At 41.3% G+C, this 24,471-nt stretch overlaps 1 protein-coding gene across 2 annotated transcripts in view; it reads left to right on the forward strand.

Annotated features, from left to right (window-relative positions):
- Positions 1–24,471, forward strand: part of SYNPR (synaptoporin) — a 213,135-nt gene that overhangs the window by 184,548 nt on the left and 4,116 nt on the right. For both annotated transcript variants that reach the window (XM_020805133.3, XM_020805134.3), the window contains one exon: positions 8,122–8,317. In XM_020805133.3, the coding sequence (XP_020660792.1) occupies positions 8,122–8,317 (196 nt within the window). The remainder of the gene's footprint in view (positions 1–8,121; positions 8,318–24,471) is intronic.

Below are 24,471 nucleotides of genomic sequence, written 5' to 3' on the forward strand. Positions count from 1 at the left end.
CCCATAATTTACCCAAAGTAGAACAATCTCAGCTTCACCATTTTTGCCTCCAAATGTAGTTTGGGCTTGATATGATCTAGGACCCACTTGTTTGTCCTACTGGCAGTCCAGGGTATCCGCAAAGCTCTCTTCCAGCATCACATTTCAAACAATCTGTTTTTTTTCCCCTTTACTGTCCAGCTTTCACATCCATACTTGGTGATTGGAAATACAAGAGTGTGGGGGATCTTGGTCTTGAACTTGAGTGATACATCCTTATACAGTTAATTAATACAGTTAATACATCCTTCCAGTTAATTCCTGTCCTCTTTCCTTTTTTTCTCTCTTTATTTGATTTATTTTATATTTTTTCCATTGCAAAATCATTTAATTAATTAATTGTTATAAATTTTTCTTGAACTTGTTATGTTTTATGTTGTAAGCCGCCTAGAGTGGTCGAAATGACTAGATAGGCGGGGTATAAATACAATTAATAATAATAATAATAATAATAATAATAATAATAATAATAATAATAATAATAATAATAATAATAATAATAATAATAATAATAATAATAATAATAATAATAATGTACTTGATTATCTTTTCTAGTTCCTTTATTGCTGACCTTCCAAGTTTCAATCTTGTTCTGATTTGTTGGCTGTAGGCTCCATTTAGATTGATGGTTGGATTGATAATATTATTATTCCATTTAGAAAGACCATCATGTTTATAGGCTTGGAAATATAATTCTTTGCCTTTGCTCATTGTGCACTTTCTGAAAATGTATTGCAAAATCTTTCTTGTATGAAGCTGAGACTTTTTTCCCCCCTAGTCTTTCTTTAAACTCTTCTGCAAAGTTCCTCAGCAGCTATGTGCCACTGGACAGAGAGTTATGAGGATCAGAAAACCTAAGCAACTAAATCATAGCTCTTCGTTATTATTCTTCAGGTACTGCGGGAATTGTGTTCTGAAATAACTACTGGTGGGAGAGAAGTAGAAGAAGTAACATTTCTAGGCAAACATTTCTTTTGGGAGTTTATGCATGTGCAAGAGGAATCACGTAAGTTGCTCAGTCATACCCCAAGCATATCCCAGGCATCTCGTCAGTTTGGTGAATTTACCATGGCAGCTTAATGTGATTTCACTCAAGCACATGTACAATTTCCAGTAGAACTTTAGCCCACAAGAGTTTACCCTGTCAAGAACAGTATATGGCTTCTAGTTCTAAGAAACCATAATGAGGATGAGAATACTGTGGCCCTTGAGATAATTTGAAGCTGTCTTACTCAGGGTGAGATCATTGCTATGTCTAGTTCAGTGCTGTCAACTCTCACTGGTAAGTGGCTCTCCCAGATTTTCAGACAGAATTCTTCTTCCTATTTTTTTCTGTCCATTGAATAGGTCCAGCATTTGAACTCTGTGTGGACTCATTTCTATTAGTCTTTATGAATGCTTGTAAATTATATACGTCTTCCCATGTTGTTTACTGATGGTTTGCTTTTCACTGTTCTCTGTTTAGATGTACTGGAAAGCTTTGAGGAAAAAGTGACTGGTTTCTCAAGTCAATAATAAGCTGGTTTGCAGTAATTGTTCCCTTTTTTTAACCTCAGAGGTGGGAGCACTCTTGTCTATCATCCTCCCACAAGTGGCAAATCATTCTTTGTGATAACAATGATAATCTATCATCAGTTTAAAAATTCTGTTCTGTAAAAAGACCAAAGTTAAGTACAGAGGAGAGCAAGTTTATGACCAGTGCAATTAGACATAGACCAGTTTGACATACAGTCTGTAGAAAAGCTTCCTACTGAGAATCTTAATATGTCTAACTCTGGTCAATCAAACAACCATTATGGGGCAGAAAGTACACTGACAATTTAGCATCTCCAGAGGTGGGATAGAGTCCAGGCATACCTGCTTTTGGCAAAGTAGCTTACTGCTGTGAACCAGTTTTTCTGTTCTAGAAATTTCACACACATGCATGCTGTTCACCAAGGCACTGAATCAACCCATCCATGAATAATCCTCCAAGTGGGACTCCCCATTTCTACCCCATAATGAATGCTCATGTAATGAACCAGGCAATAGAAGCCATTTTTCTTCCTGTACAAAATACAAACTTGAGAAATATATTCAGACTAATTTTAGCCCATTTAGGTTTTGCTTTTGAAGGATGAGAGGTTTTTTAATTTTTGAAAGCATGGATGATTTTGATGTGTACCAATCAGGATGAATTTGTCTGCTAACACAGCCTGGCTCTCTGCTGGAGAAGGCTTTTCAAGAAAAAACAGAATATACCTGATTATCCAAGACACCAAGCAGGGTAATGAGAGAGCAAGGGACTGCAAAGAATGGTTCATCATTGCTATGAATACTGTACTGCCAAAATGCAGTTTCTCTCCCGTCATTCTGTGTTCTGAAGGGTTTTCCACCTCAGAAGAGCAGGGCAGCACAGGCACGGCATGAGCTACACACACCATCTTGCAGTTTAAAACTAGAACATTGTTAGTGAATGGTGCTGGAAAATATGCAGTGAAACCCTAGGAATCTTGACTCAGGCAGACGTTCCAGTGCATGCACTGGTTTTATTGCCTGGTAATTAAGGTGCTTAGGATTATAGCCTAAGGGCCAAACTATATGTGACTGGGAAATGTAAGACACACACACACACACACACACACACACACACACACACACACACACACACACACACACACACACACACACACACACACACACACACACACACACACACACACACACACACACACACACACACACACACACACACACACACACACACACACACACACACCCCTCTCTATAAATAATAGCCCCCACTGCCTACTCTGGCAGATCCAGCAAACAGGACAGTCCAGTAAAATGGCTAGCCTGAACAAATGTGGTGATGCATCATCCTTACGATGGATGCTGCTATAGTTGCCTGGATTGCAGGCAGGCTTTGCAGTTGACTGCATTGTTTCTTGCAGCTGTGTCCCTGCAACCCTTTGTAACTAACAGACCATCAGGATGTCATTGGAGACTTGCAGTTCAAAGGGTTGAAGGAGGAACTAACGTGAGAAATGTTCCTCCTCCTTGACCTATTTATCCTCTTCTTTCGGGGTAGAACATAAAGCAAATGAACAAAAATGGAATGAAGAAAATATGAATTTCTCTTATTGGTCTGAACTTGTTTTCTTTTAGATTTAATAGTGAATAATGGAAAGTTTAACTCCAAGGAAAAGGGGACAAGATATGACTGTTTTTGAGGAATTGTGGTCTGAATAAGGATTAATCTGGCTGTTTTTCAAAGGGTGGATAAAGAGATTCAGATCAGACTGAAGTGCATGGGATTTAAGTCGGTCTGTTTCCAATGTCCTTCCTCTGTATTTCTCGTACATAAAATGCAACTCTCAACATTGCCAGTTATTGTTTTAGTTCTGTGTCCTAGTTCATCTTCTGTTTCAGTCACTTCCAGTAACCTTGGTTAGGTTTAGAAACAAGCCTTTGTCCCCATGGCTTGCAAAATTTCAGAGACAGATGCTAAGAGAGATTTGTTCCTCAATAAGAAGACAATAAACCCTGATGAAGAGTATTTGCATAATTGAGATAGAAAACCTTAAAGACTCATTAAAGGAAGTCTGATTATGTTCAGAAGCATCCTTATCACTCTTATAAATTCATTGCTTTGCTCAGATATTTTTGTCCATATGAACCAGAGGGAGAATGAAGTAAAGACTGATGTTGTATATCTGGAGAACACCACCATACGGAGCAGGAAACTCTGGGCAGGGAATAGAATTAAGTCGCATTTGTTATGATATGGAATAGAAGAAGAGATGTCTATACACAAAAACAAGCCTTGCTAATAATCATGTGCCAGCAAGCCAATTCTGACTCATAGGGAGACTTTTCAGGGTTTTCCAGGTAGAACACACAGAAGTCGTTTGCCATTCCCTTTTTTGGACGCATCCTAGAACTGTACAGGTTGCCCAAGGTTACACAGGCTGGCTGTATTCATAGGAGGCATAGTGGGAAATTGAGCTCCCAGCCTCTGGCTCTATAGCGAAATACCTAAACCACTGAACTATCCAGCCAGCTCACTGATTTTAACAAGACCTTTTTTTCAAGAAAAGATGGAGGTGGACAATAGCTTTTGAGAGAACATATAGCATTTTGAGAAATATATTTGCTTCCCAAGTTGTGTTTTAACTGGAGAAATAGTGTGGGATTAACGTTTTCACATTTTGGACTAGGACTAGTATGATCTAGGTTTAAAATGGCATGAAACTCACTAGGTAACCTTGGACCCATCTCCGTCGCACAATCTCACTTACTTCATGTGGTTGTAGTGAAGTGTGGGGATGGAAAAGTTTTTGCTGCCTTTAGCTTCTTGTAGAAAAGATGTGATTTTTTTTGTCTTACTGTGACTGCTTGTCAGATTTGTCAAATTTATATAATCGATTTTTGAAACAGTATATTTTTGAAAAAAATTTTTAAAAAGTATCTTGGCACAGACAAAAACTATGGTGTCTGTACTTGTCAAGAGCAATAAGTAAAGGTAAACGTTCCCCTTGACATTTTTAGTCCAGTCGTGTCCGACTCTAGGGGGCGGTGCTCATCCCGCTTTTCAAGCCATAGCACCAGCGCTTGTCCGAAGACAGTTTCCATTGTCACATGGCCAGCATGACTAGGGAACGCCGTTTTACCTTCCCACCGAGATGGTACCTATTTATCTACTCGGATTTACATGCTTTCGAACTGCTAGGTTGGCAAGGAGCTGGAACAAAGCGACGGGAGCTCACTCTGTTGCGTGGATTCGATCTTACGACTGCTGGTCTTCTGAGCCTACAGCACAGGCTTCTGCGGTTTAGCCCACAGTGCCACCACGTCCCCTGTCAAGAGCAGTACTCAGGGCCTAAATTCTAATTCAAGATCTCTCTCTCTCTCTCTCTCTCTCTCTCTCTCTCTCTCTCTCTCTCTCACACACACACACACACACACACACACACACACACACACACACACACAAGCCCACTCTACATGGCACTGCCTATGGAAAATATCAGGGCATTTCAGTGGTTCCAACAGCCAGATGGCTAAGTGGGACCACCCACAGGGATCATACAACCCCACCACCACCACCACCACCACCACCACCACGTTACAGCAGCTCCACTGGCTGCCAATCTGTTTCTGGGCAGAATTCAAAGTGCTGGTTCTCACCTATAAACCCCTGAATGGCTTGGGCCCAAGCTGTCTCAAGGGCCGCACCTCTCTTTATGATTGCACTTAAATGTTAAGTTCATCAGGAGAGGCCTTTCTCTCAGTCCCACCACCTTCACAGGCAGGGATATGGGAGAGGGCCTTCTGTGTTGTTGTTCTCAGACGCCCTCCCACAGGAGGCCCGACTGGCCCCATCTTTGCTGTCCTTTCGCAAGTAGGCAAAGACCTTTCTCTTCAGACAAACTTTCCCTGAGTGACTGGCTGCCTGAGTGGGATTATAAATGGATTGTTTTTCTTTCCTGCTTTGAATCTTTTTGCTATTACTAATTTTTTTCATATCTTATTTGTTTGATCCTTTTCTATTCATATACTCACCGCTGTTAGTGTTAGATACTGTCTTTTAATGATGTAAGCCCTCTTTTGTTTCATCTCAAGGGACCTGCCCATTCATCTCCAGTTTAGGCCCTAATGTTTCAGGGAAAGGGAAATTGCTGACCTGGCTAACCTGCCCACTGCAATATGATAAGTTTCCCTCACCACTAAACAACTGGCTTGCATACAATTGACCAAAAGGAACCAGTTGCCACTTCATAAAACTAATCCAACATATTGCATCCCACTGTGGCTCCTTGCAGGCCATTACTGAACAGCAGACACCCAGGCCAAGAGACAAGTCAACAAATATATAACAAAAAACACCTGCTGTTATGACACCTACTGTAATCTATTTTGCGGCATGTATACCATTTTGTATTAAAATGAATAGAAATAAACTGAAATCTAAGTTTCTCAGTATGTCTCCTGCTATGTAATGGAAGTATGAAGTTAGATACTGAGATGCCAGCCAAGATGACTACTATTTAGAGTGAGCCCAGTCTTTCAAAATAAGGAAATAAGCAGAGTCTCCCTTCCACTTTACAGCTGATGCCCTCTCTCTCAATCACTTCTTCAAAACAGCTTCAGCTCTCAGAATAAAACAATCTGGTAAATCATTTGGCCGTTCAGGATCATAACAGATGCTTTAAGCAAATTCACCTTTAATTTTGCAGCATAGCTTTGAAGGAAAAAATTAGAAATGTCACAGTTACTCATATTCTAAGTCATTACTTTTTTTTCCTGAGGATACTGTAATTTGTAATAACATTTCAGAAATAATTCAATTAATGCAGATGATTTTTGTATGAGGATGTGTAACACATAACATTTTCTAGTTACTTTTACCAATTACATTTAAGGAGCACTTACGGAGGAATCTGAGTAGTTTTATACCTACATTTGTTGTGTGACAGCTTGCAAAAAAAATTATTATTTAACAGAAACAATTAATTATTCTGAGGGTTGTAGTAAGTTACATAATGAATTACTTTGACAAGAGGCTTTATAAATTCTGCTTTGCAGCCATAAACCCTGTATCATAGTGGAAGGGGCCAGCACAGAATTACTTCCTAATAATTAACCAGCAGTTGTATGGCATGCCATTCGTGTCAGCTGAAAATTATATATTCATTTCAGGATGCTAATAGCAGAGACAACATTTATCATACTCCAGTCAGGAGGTGAGAGGTGCAAAAGAAGATTTCAGCTGGAGAAAGTAAGATTTACAGCGAGGTTCAAGAGCTTGAATGCATTAAAACGCCATTGCTATGAAGCAATATATTTTAAGAATATTTCTTGTAGGTACATTCTTCATAATAAATAAGAAATATGTGATTACTTCTGAGGAGTAATTACATGTGATCTACAGCCAGTTGGCAGCCTTGTTCAATTGTGAGTTTGACTGTTTGGTTGAAGATTGCCCTGGAGAAGTCCCTTGCCCATTTCTTCTTTCTTGGGGTACATAGTGCTGAGATTGTGGGATGTCTCTTCTATATATCCTTGGGACTGGTCCTCATAAAGTGTCACTTCTAAACAGGAAGTGTATTTGGTGGGTGGGTGCTCTAAACCTCAAGAAAACCAAAAGACTGCAAGGTAAGTACAAAAACCCCACACAAGTACGTACATTCAGAATCTTTGCTCAAGATTTCTCAGGACAGACTAGATCATCTCTGGATTGCTTTCATCTTCTTCTCTTCACAGGGCAAGAGCATTGTGAAAGACACTGAGTCTGAATGGAGTAAATAATGTCATTCTACTTTGTCCTTATAGAGATTTGCCCCACTAAGCCGGAAAGAATCAAGCTGGAACGCCCTTGCCTGCGGCAGGAGTTCTGTGCTGACTTATCTTGTTTTGCAAAAATTATTCTTATTCTTATTCTTATTCTTATTCTTATTCTTATTCTTATTCTTATTAGTAGTAGTAGTAGTAGTAGTAGTAGTAGTAGTAGTAGTAGTAGTAGTAGTAGTAATTTGATTTATACCCCGCCTATCTGGACCGATGGACCACTCTAGGCGGCTTCCAATATAAAATTAAACAATAAAATACAACAGAAACATAGCTAATACAAAACAACTAGAATAAACTAAAAAATAGGACAATAAGAAGAAGAGAATCAAGAACTGGCTGGAGGGAAGGCTTGAATAAATAACCATGTTTTTAATTGGGTTTTGAAGATGCCCAGTGTAGGGGCCACGCGAATTCCCGGAGGGAGATTGTTCCAAAGGCGAGGAGCCACCGCCGAGAAGGCCCGGTTTCGTGTCTTCTCCTTAGTAGTCCTGGAAGTGATCCGTTTTTCTTCTGCTCAATAAAAATATGCTCTTTTTGCTGATCTGGGTTTCTAAGGCATAATTCACCTGCAAAATCCTGTAGCTTAAGACACAACAATTTTCCAAGGAATTCTGGAAAAAAACAGTGTTGCCCAGTTATATGCAATGCAAGCTATGTCAATACTGGAATGGACTGCAGTTTGGATTGTTTGTATGAATGCTTTTGTGACTCATGCACAACCAATCTCTTTTCTCTCATTCCTGACTTTAGGTTGTATCAAGTGAACTTTGATGCTCCCACCTGTGAAGGCAAACGGGAAAAACTCTCGCTAATAGGAGACTTTTCTTCTTCTGCGGAATTCTTTGTCACTATTGCCGTCTTTGCTTTCCTGTACTCGTTGGCAGCCACAGTGGTTTACATTTTCTTCCAGAACAAATACCGTGAAAACAACAGGGGCCCTCTGATTGTAAGTGTGCTAACCATTTACAATCATTGTAACCATTTATTCCATTAATTGATGTACCTATTTAGCTTCTCTCTTTGAATATTTCTTACTGGCTTAGCTTCAACTCTGTTCTTTTCTTATGGTATAGTGAATATATTTACTGGAGAAGGACTTACTGAACCACAAAAGCACTCACCATGCATGCATGGTTGGGGCTGTACCACATAGCCTTGCCTCTTACATGACATCAGTTCACAATGCCGTCCCTGAAGGCATGTGTACAAAGCAAACATCTCTGAAGGGGCATGGTCAGGTAGTGAGCATCATTGCCTACCTAATCTATGAATATGACTTATTAATACAGTGACAGTGATGTTGTCAGCCCATGAGAGTACTCTTTCATTTGATTTGATTTAAAGCTTCCTATCCTCCTTCATCAGGTTTCAAGGTTCCTTAGGGATCCCTTTTGACCTGTGGAAGCCTTTGAGAGCCTGAGGGTGTGGTGGTGGGGAGCCTTCAATTCCCCAAAATCACCACCAGATTGCATTGGGATCACCAGCAACAATCTGGTGGCAGTTTTTAGATACTACAGTCTCCTCCCATCCCAAGGCTCCCAAAGACATCCCAAAGTCAAATGGGATCTAATGGTTGTTGTGGGTTTTTCGGGCTCTTTGGCCGTGTTCTGAAGGTTGTTCTTCCTAACGTTTCACCAGTCTCTGCAGCCGGCATCTTCAGAGCACAGAGTGCTGTCCTCTGAAGATGCTGGCCACAAAGACTGGCAAAACGTTAGGAAGAATAACCTCCAGAACACGGCCAAAGAGCCCGAAAAACCCACAACAACCATTAGATCCTGGCCATGAAAGCCTTCACAAATATATCAAAAGGGAGCCTGAGACTCTGGAAGAGGAGTTAAACAGAAGATTAACATCACAGACTGATGACATCATCATTTACACAGTGCAGCTCTGCCACCTGGATTTCAGTCAATGTTGAGTACAGCAGAGGATAGCAGAAAAGGTACAGATGAGCGGAACCTTTCTCCTTTTTCCCCCTTCCAAACTACAATTTGTTCTTCAGGATATGATCAAGACTGAAGATAAGATCATTACTGCTGTTACTATTAGTGAATGTTTGCTGAGTTAACTGCTGGTCAGGAGGAAGACAGAATGAAGGAAAAGACATGGAAAGCTTTTAGAAATATTAAATGGTGATAAAGAAGAGGAAACTGACATAACAGCTGTGAGAGAAAATGGTGATTTTCAACAGATAAATTTTTAATCAAGAGTGGTATAGCCAACAAGGAGGAACATCTGTAGTTTAGAGATAACTAAATCATGGTAAGGAGTTTTAGCAGATAAGTTAATTAAAATATACCATTATGATCAGGGTCTGGTACTTTTACTAGCTAAACTCTATCCCTTTATACTTACTCATTACTTTATCTTTGGTAATAATATCTGCCTTCAGATCAGCAGCATGGCAATAGGCCCAATATATGGCACCATCCTGAAAGTTCTTTACCAGTGTAAAAAACAACAACAGTGTTTAAAAAAACAGATGTGCAAAGGATAGCAGTTTTGGCATGACAATTATGGCCATTTACCCAAAATTTGCATTGCATTAATTCCAGATGAAACTGAATTAAATGCTGCTGACTATATGACACAAAGTTCAATTCAAGGAAGCCCAGTGGGGAATTATCTCTCTTCAATGGGTATGGAATTTTTTCCAACGGGCAGATATGTTTTCGTCGTCATCGTTTAGTCGTGTCTGATTCTTCATGACCCCATGGACCAGAGCACGCCAGGCCCTCCTGTCTTCCACTGCCTCCCGGAGTTGTGTCAGATTCATGTTGGTGGCCTCCACACATCTCATCCTCTGTCGTCCCCTTCTCCTCTTGCCTTCACACTGTCCCAACATCAAGGGCTTTTCCAAGGAGTCTTCTCCAAGGAGTCTTCTCTTCTCATGAGATGGCCAAAGTACTGGAGCCTCGGCTTCAGGATCTGTCCTTCCAGTGAGCACTCAGGGTTGATTTCCTTCAGAATGGATAGGTTTGTTCTCCTTGCAGTCCAGGGGACTCTCAAGAGTCTCCTCCAGCACCACAATTCAAAAGTATCAATTCATTGGCGGTCAGCTTTCTTTATGCTCCAGCTCTCACTTCCATAAATCACTACTGGAAAAACCATAGCTTTGACTATGCGGACCTTTGTCAGCAAGGTGATGTCTCTGCTTTTTAAGATGCTGTCAAAGTTTGTCATTGCTTTTCTCCCAAGAAGCAGGCATCTTTTAATTTTGTGGCTGCTGTCTCCATCTGCAGTGATCATGGAGCCCAAGAAAGTAAAATCTGTCACTGCCTCCATATCTTCCCCTTCTATTTCCCAGGAGGTGATGGGACCAGTGGCCATGATCAATTTTTTTTTTGATGTTGCGTTTCAGACCCTTTTTTGCACTCTCCTCTTTCACCCTCATTACGAGGTTCTTTAATTCCTCTTCACTTTCTGCCATCAGAGTGGTAACATCTGCATATCGGAGGTTGTTGATATTTCTTCCGGCAATCTTAATTCTGGCTTGGGATTCCTCCAGTCCAGCCTTCCACATGATGTATTCTGCATATAAGTTAAATAAGCTGGGGGACAATATATAGCCTTGTCGTACTCCTTTCCTAATTTTGAACCAATCAGTTATTCCATATCCAGTTCTAACTGTTGCTTCCTGTCCCACATATAGGATTCTCAGGATACAGATAAGGTGGTCAGGCACTCCCATTTCTTTAAGGACTTGCCATAGTTTGCTGTGGTCCACACAGTCAAAGGCTTTTGCATAGTCAATGAAGGAGAAGTAGATATTTTTCTGGAACTCTCTGGCTTTCTCCATTATGGCTTTCTCCATAATCCAGCGCATGTTAGCAATCCAGCTTATACTTCTGGGAGTTCTCAGTCCACATACTGCTGAAGCCTACCTTGTAGGATTTTGAGCATAACCTTGGTAGCGTGTGAAATGAGTGCAATTGTACGGTAGTTGGAGCATTCTTTGGCACTGCCCTTCTTTGGAATTGGGATGTAGACTGATCTTTTCCAGTCCTCTGGCCACTGTTGAGTTTTCCAAACTTGCTGGCATATTGAATATAGCACCTTAACAGCATCATCATCTTTTGTTTTTCTCTGCTTTCTGTTGTATGTGATTGCCTGATCTGAAGGCAAAGGAGTGTTCCTGTGGTCTCCAAACAGTATGTTTCTTTTTTAAAACACAACTTTCAAGTCAGCACTGCAACAGACTATTGGCTGCTGCTATTGGAGCATGCTTTGTCATCTGGACAGCTACAGCAGTTTCACCAGCAGAAATGAGCAGGGAACTGATTTGAAAAAAAATGCAGATCACAGCACATCAAAGTGCATTTTCACTGCTGTGTAGTTACAGCTACAAAGATACATAAAAACAGAAAATGCAGGATGGAGAGACTATAACAAAAACAAAGGCTTGTGACATGTTTGACACTGATAGATTTATTTTAGCATGTGCTTTACGGATGACACGTGGAGTACGATATTTAGGTCACAACTGGTTATAGGAAGTAGGGTCAGAAAGGGCAGGGCTGTTGTTGAGCTGAAGGTATATATTACTATCAAGGATGAAGTAGTCATGTGTAAGTAGAAAGAGACAGAGTTCGATGTCTACATATACTGTAGCCCCATTGGTAGTAATGGTATTCTTGATTACTTATTGTGTGGTCTACTGTTACTTAGTAACATGAACTGTAAAATTTTGTGGTAGATCATTGTGTCTCAGCTTCTTGTAATGTAATCCATCGTATCCATGACTATTCATGACTACAACAACTTCTCCTTTATCTACCTCTTCTATGACAATGTTGGGATTGTTTGTGAGGCTGCGGGTGGCATCATACTGTGAGATTGTGTGGTAAATTCTCGTGCTGATTATCTCAGTTTGGGCATGGCCATAGAAGTACTCTATGTGTATAAATGGCATTGTAGTGTAGAAATGGCATTCACCCAGTTCCAGCCTTCAGGAGCAATCCATTGAGAGTTCTTGTACCTACACTAATCAGAGTGTTGTAGTGATGAGAGGGGGCTGCTGTGTGTTGGTGTAAACGTCCCTTGTCCTGCTGTAGAGATGCAGAGTACTTCTACATTGCTAACATTGATTATTGTTATGGTCCTTAAAGTATTCTCTGAATCACAGACATCAGTCAGATGCTCTCCAAATCACTGCCACAGCATTGTATCACGTTCAGGGCACAAACCAAGGCCCCATGAAAGAACTCCTCTTCTGCCTGGCTCAGTATGTGCCTAAATAAGAGTCATAATTTTGTCAAATGAGTTAATTGAGCTTTGGTGGTTGTTTGTTACAGGAAGTGGTTAATTGTTCCACACAGGGGAGAATTCACTTCTCTACAGAAATAGAAATATATAGGGGAAGGGGAGGAGTTTGTCCCGTGAACTGAGAAGAGCAGGAATGGAGCATATATTAGAACGGGGGGGGGGGGGGAGGAGTGAACATTTGAGAGTCGCCATTTGTAATAAATATTGTTAGATGCTTTGTAAATTGTCAACAGGTTTAATTATAACTCATATATATATAGTTGCTTGTTTGCCGCAGAAGGTAGTGTAAATCTTACAGACAAATAAGAAACAGGGGCAAAAATCCTGTCATATTAGTAGCTTATATTTCAAAGTAAATTCATATTTTCTCTATACACACATTATAATGAATGCCCTGGTGTTTGGGATACTGTGCATTGTCTCTCCTTAGTGCCTCCACAAATTCATATTTGTGTTCACACACTATGTAGATGGAGTTATTTATGTATAATTGGAATGCTGTCTTTTCATGGTTACCTGTCACAGAGGAAGAGCCTATGCACATGATCTGCAGAATTGTTTGATTTATCCAGATGCGATAACGGAATGCATGAAAATTGAAATCATGCAATGTGTGCATGGATTTGTCTTCCACACATTCATCATAATTGGTGCTGAGGCAGCCATGGCTGGTGGTAGAGCAGTGGCACCATTCCATCCATCACCATATTGAATTGCCACATGCAACGTATCTATGTAGATGGCAAGCTGCAGTTTCGAAATAAAAATAAAAAAAAACTCTGTGGGCAGATGCAAATTGTAATGTGCATTTTCAGGAGGTTTGTCAACAAGTTGAGAGGGGGGAAAAAAGAGGCAGTTCTTAATTCCAGTGTGAAAAGCTACAGAGCTGTTGGGTATTAATTAAATGAACTTTTTTACTCATTGTAAAACAAACAGCCCCAAATTGTGTTCTGGGGCTTGATTTAGTATAGAATGCCGTCTCAATACAGGGACTACAACATTGAAATTTCCCTGAAGTAATAAAAAAATTCTTTATAACTATTCGGTCATGGAGAAAAAAAAAGCAAAACATTGAATGAAGCATTAATGATAGCATTGTATCAATTATTCATGAAAAGATAAATGTGTTATTTTGCTGAGAGTCTAAAACAAACCATATTCCCATTGGAGATTTATTTTTATTGTAATGGAAGTGGCAGCTTTAAAAAATCATATGGATAGGATTTCTAACAAGGCTACACATCTAATTCTCTTAGTTAATCCAAGATAAATGTAAACCAGAACCAGAACTAGCCATTTTTGGCACTTGAGGCAAATGGCATAGCCTTGCACCTATTCCACCCCTAAGGCATTCAAGCAACCTCCCCATGAAAAAGCAGAAAGAGAATGTGGTTTCCCCCAAAACAAAGATGAAGCTTATGCTTTCAAAAACACACACATACAAAACTAAACAGGTTCATGTTGCCATTTATTTTCCTAACCCTCCCCAGCAGATTTCTGGGTTTATATGCCCACTGCATTTTGGCTCTCTAGAGCCAAGCCCTGATAGCTCTACCCTAGTTACAGTCCTTGTAGGAACACCGTACATCTCACCATAGTAGAAAAGACAATAACCTGGATCTCTGCTCAGGTGTTCATATTTTATGGCAGTGCAGCTTTTCTTATGGTTCCTAGTCTTTAATGCAAGTTTGGACTGGGCAGCCCTTTACACATAAGACACATTCAGGCAGAGGATTATCCCTTATGGCCCTTTCGTAGAGGATTATTCAATAGAAAATAAGATATGACCACACTGGGCACTTAGTTTTTAGAAATTAAATGGACGTTTGGGCCGGGCTCTTTTGACCATAGTATCCAAGCGTTGGTACTGGATTACTGTGAAGTTAATTGCTTTCCTCTTATCTTCCAACATGGTACAGTGGACCCTTGACTTACAGACGGCTTGACTTACAGACTTTTTGAGTTACAGACTTCTCTGGCTGCAAAATTTAGGTTTGACTTGCAGCCTGAGAATTGACTTACAGACCAGAAAAAAACCAAAATGGAACAAAAACGGCCTGTTACGGGATTAATCGGTTTTCAATGGACTGTAGGTCAATGGAGACTTGACTTACAGACTTTTTGACTTGAGAACCGCCTTCCAATACGGATTAAGTTCTCAAGTCAAGACCCCACTGTACTGAAGCCTTTTGATCATGGCTTTTAGGATGGGGCAGAAAACCAAGCTGTTCTCCTCTGTTTCTGTCATCCTTCTTGTTCAGTTTTAATTCTTCTTTCATGGGAGTGTCTGCCTGTGTGTGTTTAGGTTCAGAACTGCATTTCCTGCATTGATAGCCATCTCTTATCTTCATTAGCGGCTTTCAGTGCCTGTTCTAAACAAGCAAACAAAAAATACCCAGCATTTTGCAAACATTTAACATAAAAGAAATTAATATGGTAACCAGCACCAAAACCTCTCAGATAACACAAGAAATGCAATTGTATACAGTAGGTATGCCCCTCTTCCCTTATTCCAGAAAGGAAAGTAGGTGCATGTATTATATCACTGTTAAGTATTTCACAGCCATATTCCATGCAACTAACCAACCACCACATACTATTACCCACAACTTTCCTTGGCCTGTTGAGGGCTGGCCACACCATGAGGCAGAGCAAGGCAACTGATATGTGACAAAATAAAAGGGCAGCCAGGCTCGTTCTTTACCTCTTGTCCAGGGGTCTCAAACATGCGGCCCGGGGGCCATTTGTGGCCCTCCAGATGACAGTTTGTGGCCCTCGCCTTCCCTGCCGCCCCAAAGCGCCCACACATCCTCTGCTGTCAAGAGTAAAAAAAAGCCTTGCCTCGCTCGCCCCAAGACAGCACCTCTTGCACCCTCCATCCAGAACTGCAGCCTGCCAGCCAGCCCACCTGTCTGTCGGCTAAGGAAACTCCTGGGCGGCTTCCTCGGGCTCTTGCTCCGCTTGGCGGAAAATCTGATGCGGCCCAGCCTCACCCAGACTCTGTCTCTAGCGGGCCCCAGGTAAATTGAGTTTAAAACCCCTGCTCTTGTCTTTCCACCAGCAGAGAAGACTTTTTCCTTTAGACAGGACTTTTGCAACTGTTTTTATCCCCAGGCATTTAAGTGGATGGGTTCTATGTGTTTCATTTATTAATGTGTTTTTAACATTTTTAATTAACTTTATGTCTCTGTAGTGTTTTATTGTAAGGTACTTTGGGTCCTATACATGGGGGGAAAGATAGGATAGAAGTCAAATGAATAAATATTTAATCTTTTATTGGTATTTTTAATCCCAGGGAGCAGTGCTTGTGAGATTTTACTCAGCCTTCAATGGCAAAATAAAACAAACAAAACATTTTTTTTGCCCTCTTATGTCTCAGGTACCAATTATCTTTGTTCAGCTTGACTATCTTCACTTACTTTAAAACAACATATTGTTCACCACCTTCCAAAGGAATATGTTTTTTTAAAATTTTTATGCTTCTCTGAGAAGTTCCAAGAAAGCAGTATTTTTCCAGTCTCCTATTAACAACCCTCAGGCTGAAGAAGATACTTGGATGAGTAACGAAACATTTCAACCCAGTAAGAAAGAAGTCCAGTTGCCAGAACTCAACTTCCAGAGAACCTCACCTGGATGACTGGGAATCTTCACAGATATTTTTCCAGCTTTGGTTTCCTTTGGATGAAGGTTGCTGAGGGCTTAGACTGAGGGCTTCTTCGAAGTTGAGAGAACACTGGGCCTCTTCCATTTTTTAAGGTTCACAGTCTGTCACAGAACGAAGAAATGTCAAGAGAGGTTTCAAAAAATTACAATATATTTTAAATTTGAAGGCTTCTATGAATAAGAGGTTGGGGCCAAATAACTTTCCTGCCCCAACCTTGTGCTAGGCCCTCCTTATATTTTTCTTAAGTATTTCAACTTTTTAATAAAGATACTTGCTTAAAACATAACTTGAAGTCATAATGTTAAGTCTAGAATGCATTTCTTTGACGGACTTAAACTTGTATAGAGGAACACATCTGAGTGACACCATTTACTGAGGGAAAGAGTATGTATGCATTCCATTGGAACAAGGTCTTAAGACTACTATTTTCAAATGCACTTCATATAAATAGAGTTTGATGGACACATATGTTCATTATGCATGTGCCCTTGATGCAATGGGTATCGACTCCCATTTAATATGTAAAACCACATGTCCAAGTCCCTAACTATTCTTAATCTCAGACTGAGCTCTGTCTGATAGCTGGTGTAATTCCATTTTCAGGAACTAAAACCCTGGTTAACAGAAGCTGTGACACCATCTAAATGCTGTTGCCTACTCATTGCTTTACAGTAATTGCTTTTCTAGTCCACAGTCAGAAAATAAACAATAGCAGTAAGCCCTACAAACATTCTAATGGTGACATTTTCATTACCTGCTATCTGTGAAAATGGATAAGCTATCACACTTAGTATAAATCAGTGTTAGGCTTCTGTACATACTTGTGGAAAAGCCAAGACTGATAATCAGATGTATACAGTATAGTGAGGCTTGTTTATTACCCACCCTTCCTCTAGAGAGCCCAGGACAGAGCATATGCCTGTCCTCACAACAATGCAGGGCTAGCCTAATCCCTGGAATTTTGTTGATGATTCTGGATTTCAGAACAATTGAATAAGGCTAAGGAATGCAAATTTTTTTCTCCTCTATTTTTCTCCTTAATTTGCACAAGTTGTCTCTTTCCTTTTCTTCTTGTTTCTTCTTTTGTCAAGAGTCCCATAGAGTATCTTGTCCTCTTGGAAGGCAATCATCATCATCATCATCATCATCATCATCATCATCATCATCATCATCATCATCATCATGTTGTGGTTCATCACAAAAACTGAGTATTGGCATCCTTCTAAAATTGCCTAGGCACCACTATTATGGCCATGTCAGTGAAGTCATCAGATGCCATTTGTAGACTAGCATTCTAGAATCAGTTTCCATCATTTATAACTATAAAGCAGTGGGACTGAGTCCAAGTGTGGTTAAAGCATCTTTGTCCCCAATCAGAAGAAGGTTTGAAGTCTCAGGATGCTTAAATAAAAGAATTTTATTCACTTCAAAATTTTACTTTTTAAAAAATGATTGGCCTCTCTCATTTTCTCTCCTGAGGCTTTGTATTTCATCTGTCATTCTGCCTTTCATATGAGAAACAAGAAGGCATCTTGGAAATTTCAGGTTACCTGGAAGAGCGTACAGTTGGATCATTGTTTTGCTTCCAAATACATAGGTGTTAATTTGAATCAAACACTTCCAAAATGCAAAGCAAAGGGCCTCCACAAGGAACAATGTTCTTTAAAAGCAATCGAAACCAGTTTGGGCACACAACCACAAACACTAAGAACTGCAGTCTTGGCCTAGAGGCAAACACACTCACCCAGTATGGTATAGTTCAGCCCATGCAAAACAGGTTGATGTAGAATTTAATAAAGCTTCAGAACTATTACTGGATGCCTGAAGGCAGCGCCTATTTATACTACCTAGCAGACATTGCACCAAGTGACATAAATATAGAGAGAGCAACTAATAATAAAATCTCAAGGTATTCACATCAACTGTTGGGTAGTTCAGTGGTTTAGTTCTCTGGCTGTGAAGTGGTCCTGGCTGCCAGATGGGCGGTATATAAGTTTAATAAATATTAATAAGCCAGAGTTTGGGAGTTTGATTTCTACACTGTGCCTCCCTGACAGGGGCTGGATTCAATGGTCCATAGGGTCACTTCCAGCTCTGCAGTTCTATCGATATTGTTATCAAATGTGCATCTACTCTTCGGCTACCATCCCTCTCCTCCCAAATTAAAATCAAGGAAAAAAATTTACAGAACATCTGTGAATTATAAAGGAACAGCAGAGAATGCCAAGGCTATAATTTGGAAAGAAAGAACCACCCACCTCAACTCCAGGAAAATCCAGCTCCCAATTTCATGGAGAACTAGTTTTGAGGTAGCCGTGTTAGTCTGTATAAGCATATAAGACAAAATCCAGAGAAACAAAACAAAAGACAAAAACATGTGGCACCTTAAAGGTTAAGTATTTATATTTCAATATCAGCTTCTGTGGACATGTCCACTTTGTCAGACATATGGAAACAAAATGAAATGTTGAATGAAATCTCAGTTTTATACTGAATATTCAATGGCTCTTGAATGTATGTTATATTTACATGCAGTAATTTATGGCTTATGTTATTTTAGGGCTCTGTTGTAAAACAGAACTAGATTTCTCAGTAGCCACTTAACAGGTTACAGACCAGAGTTGGCAGGACCAAGGTGGAGTTAAGAAAATGGAGTTTTTGCACCAACACAGTTCTTTGGAGGTGTGGGAAAGAGCAGGCAACTTCACACTTATGTGAAGTGTACTATATGCTCATTGACATGTAGGTGTATATGGGAGTTGGTGCTAGCTGACCCCAATACTCTTGGTGTTTTTATTTTATTTTATTTTATTTTATTTTATTTTATTTTATTTATTATTCAATTTATACCCCGCCCCTCTAGACAGAGTCTACTCAGGGTGGCTTACAAAGAAGAATAAAACATTATAAAATACAATCAAATAAAGTCATCAAAGTATATGTAAATCAATCACCTAATTACATCAGCAAATTAGAAGATCAAGATGGAAAAAAAACTAAAGAAAAAAAATTGCCAGTTATTGGATGAAAATCCTCTGATATATGTGTTCATTGTACTGGGATAGCCAAATAGCATTTCATACACCTGGCAGCAGGAATGTTTCAGGAGTAGGGTCATACTTCCACACTATTAGGGAGCAGAGCGGGTAGGTGGGACTCGTCAGCCATGTAAGGCAGCCCATCTAGGAGAAGGAAAACTCTGATTTCAAACCTCCACTGCCTTGTGGCTATATCCACTGATGGAAAAGGCTTCAGGAGATAACCTCGAGGCAAAATCCGGAGCCGGAGTCCCGTAGACAGTTCGTGTTGTTATGCCAACTCCTGCGACGTCGCTGGAACCAGTTGTATTGGCTCTTGCCTCTCCATTGGACTATTTCAGTGACGTGGAGAGGGGGGATTTGCTGCTTGGGTAACAGCCTATCCTCCATATTATTCTACCCAGGCTTCGTGCTCTGGAGAGGACACAGTGTCGAAATAACACAGGTTATACGTTTTGCTCGATTGGCATAGAGCATGATGCCAGGGGCTACTTCTGATGGTGGGAGAGCCGAAAAACAGATCAATAACCCTGCACCATGCAACAATCAGAAGAAAACATCTGCCCTAAAGTTGGGAACCTGGAATGTTCGGACAATGACCCCTGGCTTTTCTGACAACCTGCAGGAAATAGACGACATGCGCAAGACAGCTGTTATCAACATTCAACTGAGTAGACTGCGGATAGACATTGTTGCCCTGCAAGAGACGAGATTGCCAGACATGGGATCTGTCAAGGAAAAAAACTTCTCATTCTTCTGGCAGGGAAAACCATTGAACGAGACCAGGGAATATGGTGTTGGCTTTGCGGTCAGAAATACTCTGCTGAGATCCATTGTTCCACCTACTGTGGGGAGTGAAAGAATCCTGTCTCTGCAGCTCCAGTCATCAGCGGGACTGGTCACCCTCATCAGTGCATATGCACCAACACTGTCATCCACAACAGAAGTCAAAGACAAATTCTATGATGATTTGGCAGCTGCTATCAAAAAAGTCCCTGAGAGAGAGCCGCTGTTCATTCTCGGAGACTTTAACGCTAGAGTTGGTGCTGATCACAACTCTTGGCCCACCTGTCTAGGCCGTTTTGGCATTGGGAAGATGAATGAAAATGGCCAACGCTTGCTGGAGTTTTGCTGTTATTATGGTCTTTGTGTCACCAACACGTTCTTTAATACAAAGCCTCAACACAAAGTTTCCTGGAGACATCCAAGATCGAAGCATTGGCATCAGCTTGATTTGATCCTCACTAGACGTTCTAGCCTATCTAGTATTACGATCACACGCAGTTACCAGAATGCTGATTGTGATACTGATCATTCCCTGGTGTGTAGCAGAATAAAACTGCAAACAAAGAGAATGTATCACACTAAAAAGGAAGGAAGGCCACGTATAGATATCAACAAGATTCACAATCAAAGAAAAGTGGAGGAATTTGCCCAAGCGCTTCAGGAAACCCTTCCAGGCCCGGCTGATGCGAATGCACCTGAACGATGGGAACACTTCAAGAACGCTGTTTATAACACTGCCTTGTCCACATTTGGCAAGAAGACCAAAAAGACGGCTGACTGGTTCGAAGCCCATTCAGAGGAGCTGATTCCAGCCATCGAGGATAAGAGGAGAGCTCTAGCAGCATACAAAGCCTGTCCTAGTGAGTACAACTTGCAGGCTCTTCGAGCTGCTCGTAGCCAAGTCCAACAGACTGCCAGGAGATGTTCCAATGATTATTGGCTTCAGCTCTGCTCTCAGATACAGATAGCAGCGGACACAGGTAACATCAAGGGAATGTATGACGGTATCAAGCAGGCTTTAGGTCCAATACAGAAGAAATCTGCTCCCTTGAAGTCTACTACAGGCGTGATCATCCAGGACCGAGCACAGCAGATGGAACGCTGGGTGCAGCACTACTCTGAGCTATATTCTAAAGAGAATGTAGTAACGGAAGGGGCACTAAATAACATTGAGTGCCTGCCTCTCTTGGAAGAGCTGGACAGTGAACCAACTTTAGCAGAAATAAAAGCGGCCTTGGATTCCCTTGCCTCTGGCAAGGCACCTGGAAAGGACAACATCCCCATTGAAGTTTTGAAGTGCTGTAAAGAGATCATCACCACTGAGCTGTATGAACTCTTTTGTCTTTGCTGGAGAGAAGGTGGAGTACCACAGGACATGAAGGACGCAAACATCATCACATTGTATAAGAACAAAGGCGACAGGGGCGACTGCAATAACTACCGTGGTATCTCTCTTCTCAGCGTTGTAGGGAAGCTGCTGGCCCGTGTTGAGCTGAAGAGACTTCAGGTGCTTGCAGACAGAGTGTATCCAGAATCACAGTGTGGTTTTCGAGCTAATAGATCCACCACCGACATGATATTTTCCCTCAGACAGTTGCAGGAGAAATGCAGGGAACAACAACAGCCACTCTTTGTGGCCTTCATAGATCTCACAAAGGCCTTTATTTACTTATTTATTTATTTATTTATTTATATTTATTGGACTTCTATACCGCCCCATAGCGCTACAAGCACTCTCCGGGCGGTTTACAATTTTTAATTATACAGGCTACACATTGCCCCCCCCCCCAGCAAGCTGGGTACTCATTTTACCGACCTCGGAAGGATGGAAGGCTGAGTCAACCTTGAGCCGGCTACCTGGGATTTGAACCCCAGGTCGTGAGCACAGTTTTAGCTGCAGTACAGCGTTTTAACCACTGCGCCACGAGGCTCATTTGACTTGGTTACCAGGGATGGACTTTTTAAAATACTTCCCAAGATTGGATGTCCACCTCAACTCCTTAATATCATCAGGTCCTTTCATGAGGAAATGAAGGGCACTGTAGTTTTTGATGGCTCAACATCAGATCCCTTTGACATCCGAAGCGGAGTAAAACAAGGCTGTGTCCTTGCGCCGACCCTGTTTGGGATCTTCTTTGCTGTCATGCTGAAGCAGGCCTTTGGAACTGCAACAGAAGGTGTCTATCTGCGGACTAGATCAGATGGAAAGCTCTTTAATCTCACTAGACTGAGAGCGAAGACCAAAGTCCAACTGAAATGCATGCGGGACTTCCTCTTTGCTGATGATGCAGCCATTGTTGCTCACTCTGCTGAAGACCTTCAACAACTCATAAATCATTTTAGCAAGGCCTGCCAAGACTTTGGACTAACTATCAGCCTGAAGAAAACACAAGTCATGTGCCAGGGCGTGGACTCACCTCCCTCTATTACTATCTCCATGCAAGAACTGGAGGTTGTTCATGAATTTGTGTACCTTGGCTCAACAATCTCTGACACTCTCTCCCTAGATGTCGAGCTGGATAAACGCATTGGAAAAGCAGCTACCATGTTCTCTAGATTCACAAAGAGAGTATGGCTTAATAAGAAGTTGACGGCATAGACCAAAAAACAGGTCTATAGAGTCTGTGTCCTGAGCACACTCCTATTCTGCAGCGAGTCCTGGACCCTTTGTGCACGGCAGGAGAGGAAGCTGAACACCTTCCATATGTGTTGTCTCCGACGCATTCTTGGTATCACCTGGCAGGACAAAGTTCCAAATAGAGTAGTCCTAGAATGAGCTGGAATTTTCAGCATGTATACAATATTGAAACAGCGCCGTCTACGTTGGCTTGGGCACGTCGTGAGAATGGCTGATGGTCGGATTCCAAAAGATCTCCTGTATGGAGAATTAGTGAAGGGAAGCCGCCCCCGAGGGAGACCACAGCTGTGTTACAAGGACATCTGCAAGCGGGATCTGAAGGCCTTAGGAATGGACCTCAACAGATGGGAAACCTTGACGTCTGAGCGTTCAGCCTGGAGGCAGGTGGTGCATCATGGCCTCTCCAAAGTTGAAGAGACACTTGTACAGCAGACCGAGGCAAAGAGGCAGTCCCGAAACAAGCAAAACCAGGGAGCTGGACAGGGGACAGGTTGGATTTGTCTCCAGTGTGGAAGGGATTGTCACTCTCGAATTGGCCTTCTCAGCCACACAAGACACTGTTCAAAGACCTCCATACAGAGCACGATACCATAGTCTCTCGAGACTGAAGGATGCCTACACATGTACTGACGAAAGAAAGAAAGAAAGAAAGAAAGAAAGAAAGAAAGAAAGAAAGAAAGAAAGAAAGAAAGAAAGAAAGAAAGAAAGAAAGAAAGCCATTTTATAACAAAAGCATCCTGGACTCTTTGGTTTTCATTTCATTGATGGGGGGGGGGTGGTACTCTTTGAGGCCTGACACTTGTTTTATGGGATGCCTAGAATACTATTCTCTTCATCTTTTAACATATATGAAAACCTGCTGGGAGTAGTCATTCTGAGCCTTGGGCAAGATAAACATGCTGATAGCACAAGTAACATTTGATATTAAGTTAGGCCATGTGAGCACTGGCCAATCTGGACTTAGGGTGAGCCCCCCTCCCTTCTCATGACATGGGTTGCCCTGAGTAGCCCCTTTGTCTGGGAAACAAGTCAGTTGTCTCTGCTACATGGAAATGCACTGCCTCTGAAGAAGCAGGAACACAAGCTGCAGATGCTCCTAGATTCATCAGTGGCTAGGACTGCTTTTTGGCCCATGTAGGTGGATCCAGGAACTGCAATTCATAGACAAGCATAGCCTGGCCCTAGTGATCCCTGAACAAGTTTTTTTTCTCTCTCTCTTGAGCTTCTTTGTCTTGGTACCTCTCCAGGTCAGTGTCATAGCCTGTCTAAACATCCCAGCCCAAAGCAGTCAGATAGGTGATGACTGTGATCCTGCATGTATAATGCTTTACCTGTCTTTGGCTGTATCCAGTGGTAAGTTGCCACTAGAAAAGATTCACTCAATCAATGGAACTTACATAAGAGTTGACTCCTCAAAACTCCACTGAGTCAATGAGCTTTGGTATGCATGTTTTAATAGGTTAGGACATACTGATGTGATACCTCATTCAAGCAAGTATTTTCTAACATAACTTAAGATGTGGAAGAACAGCACCTTTGGCCTGTTGGGTTGGTTCTACCCTCCCACTCCAGTTCCAAAGAGATCAGTGTGATATAATGGTTAGTGTTAAACTAGAATTTGGAAATCCCGCTGTGAAACATTGGGCATACCATCTCTCTCTCCCTCCCTCTCTCTCTCTCTCTCTCTCTCACACACACACACACACACA

The sequence above is a fragment of the Pogona vitticeps genome, chromosome 2, assembly GCF_051106095.1.
Source record: "Pogona vitticeps strain Pit_001003342236 chromosome 2, PviZW2.1, whole genome shotgun sequence".
Taxonomy (NCBI): domain Eukaryota; kingdom Metazoa; phylum Chordata; class Lepidosauria; order Squamata; family Agamidae; genus Pogona; species Pogona vitticeps.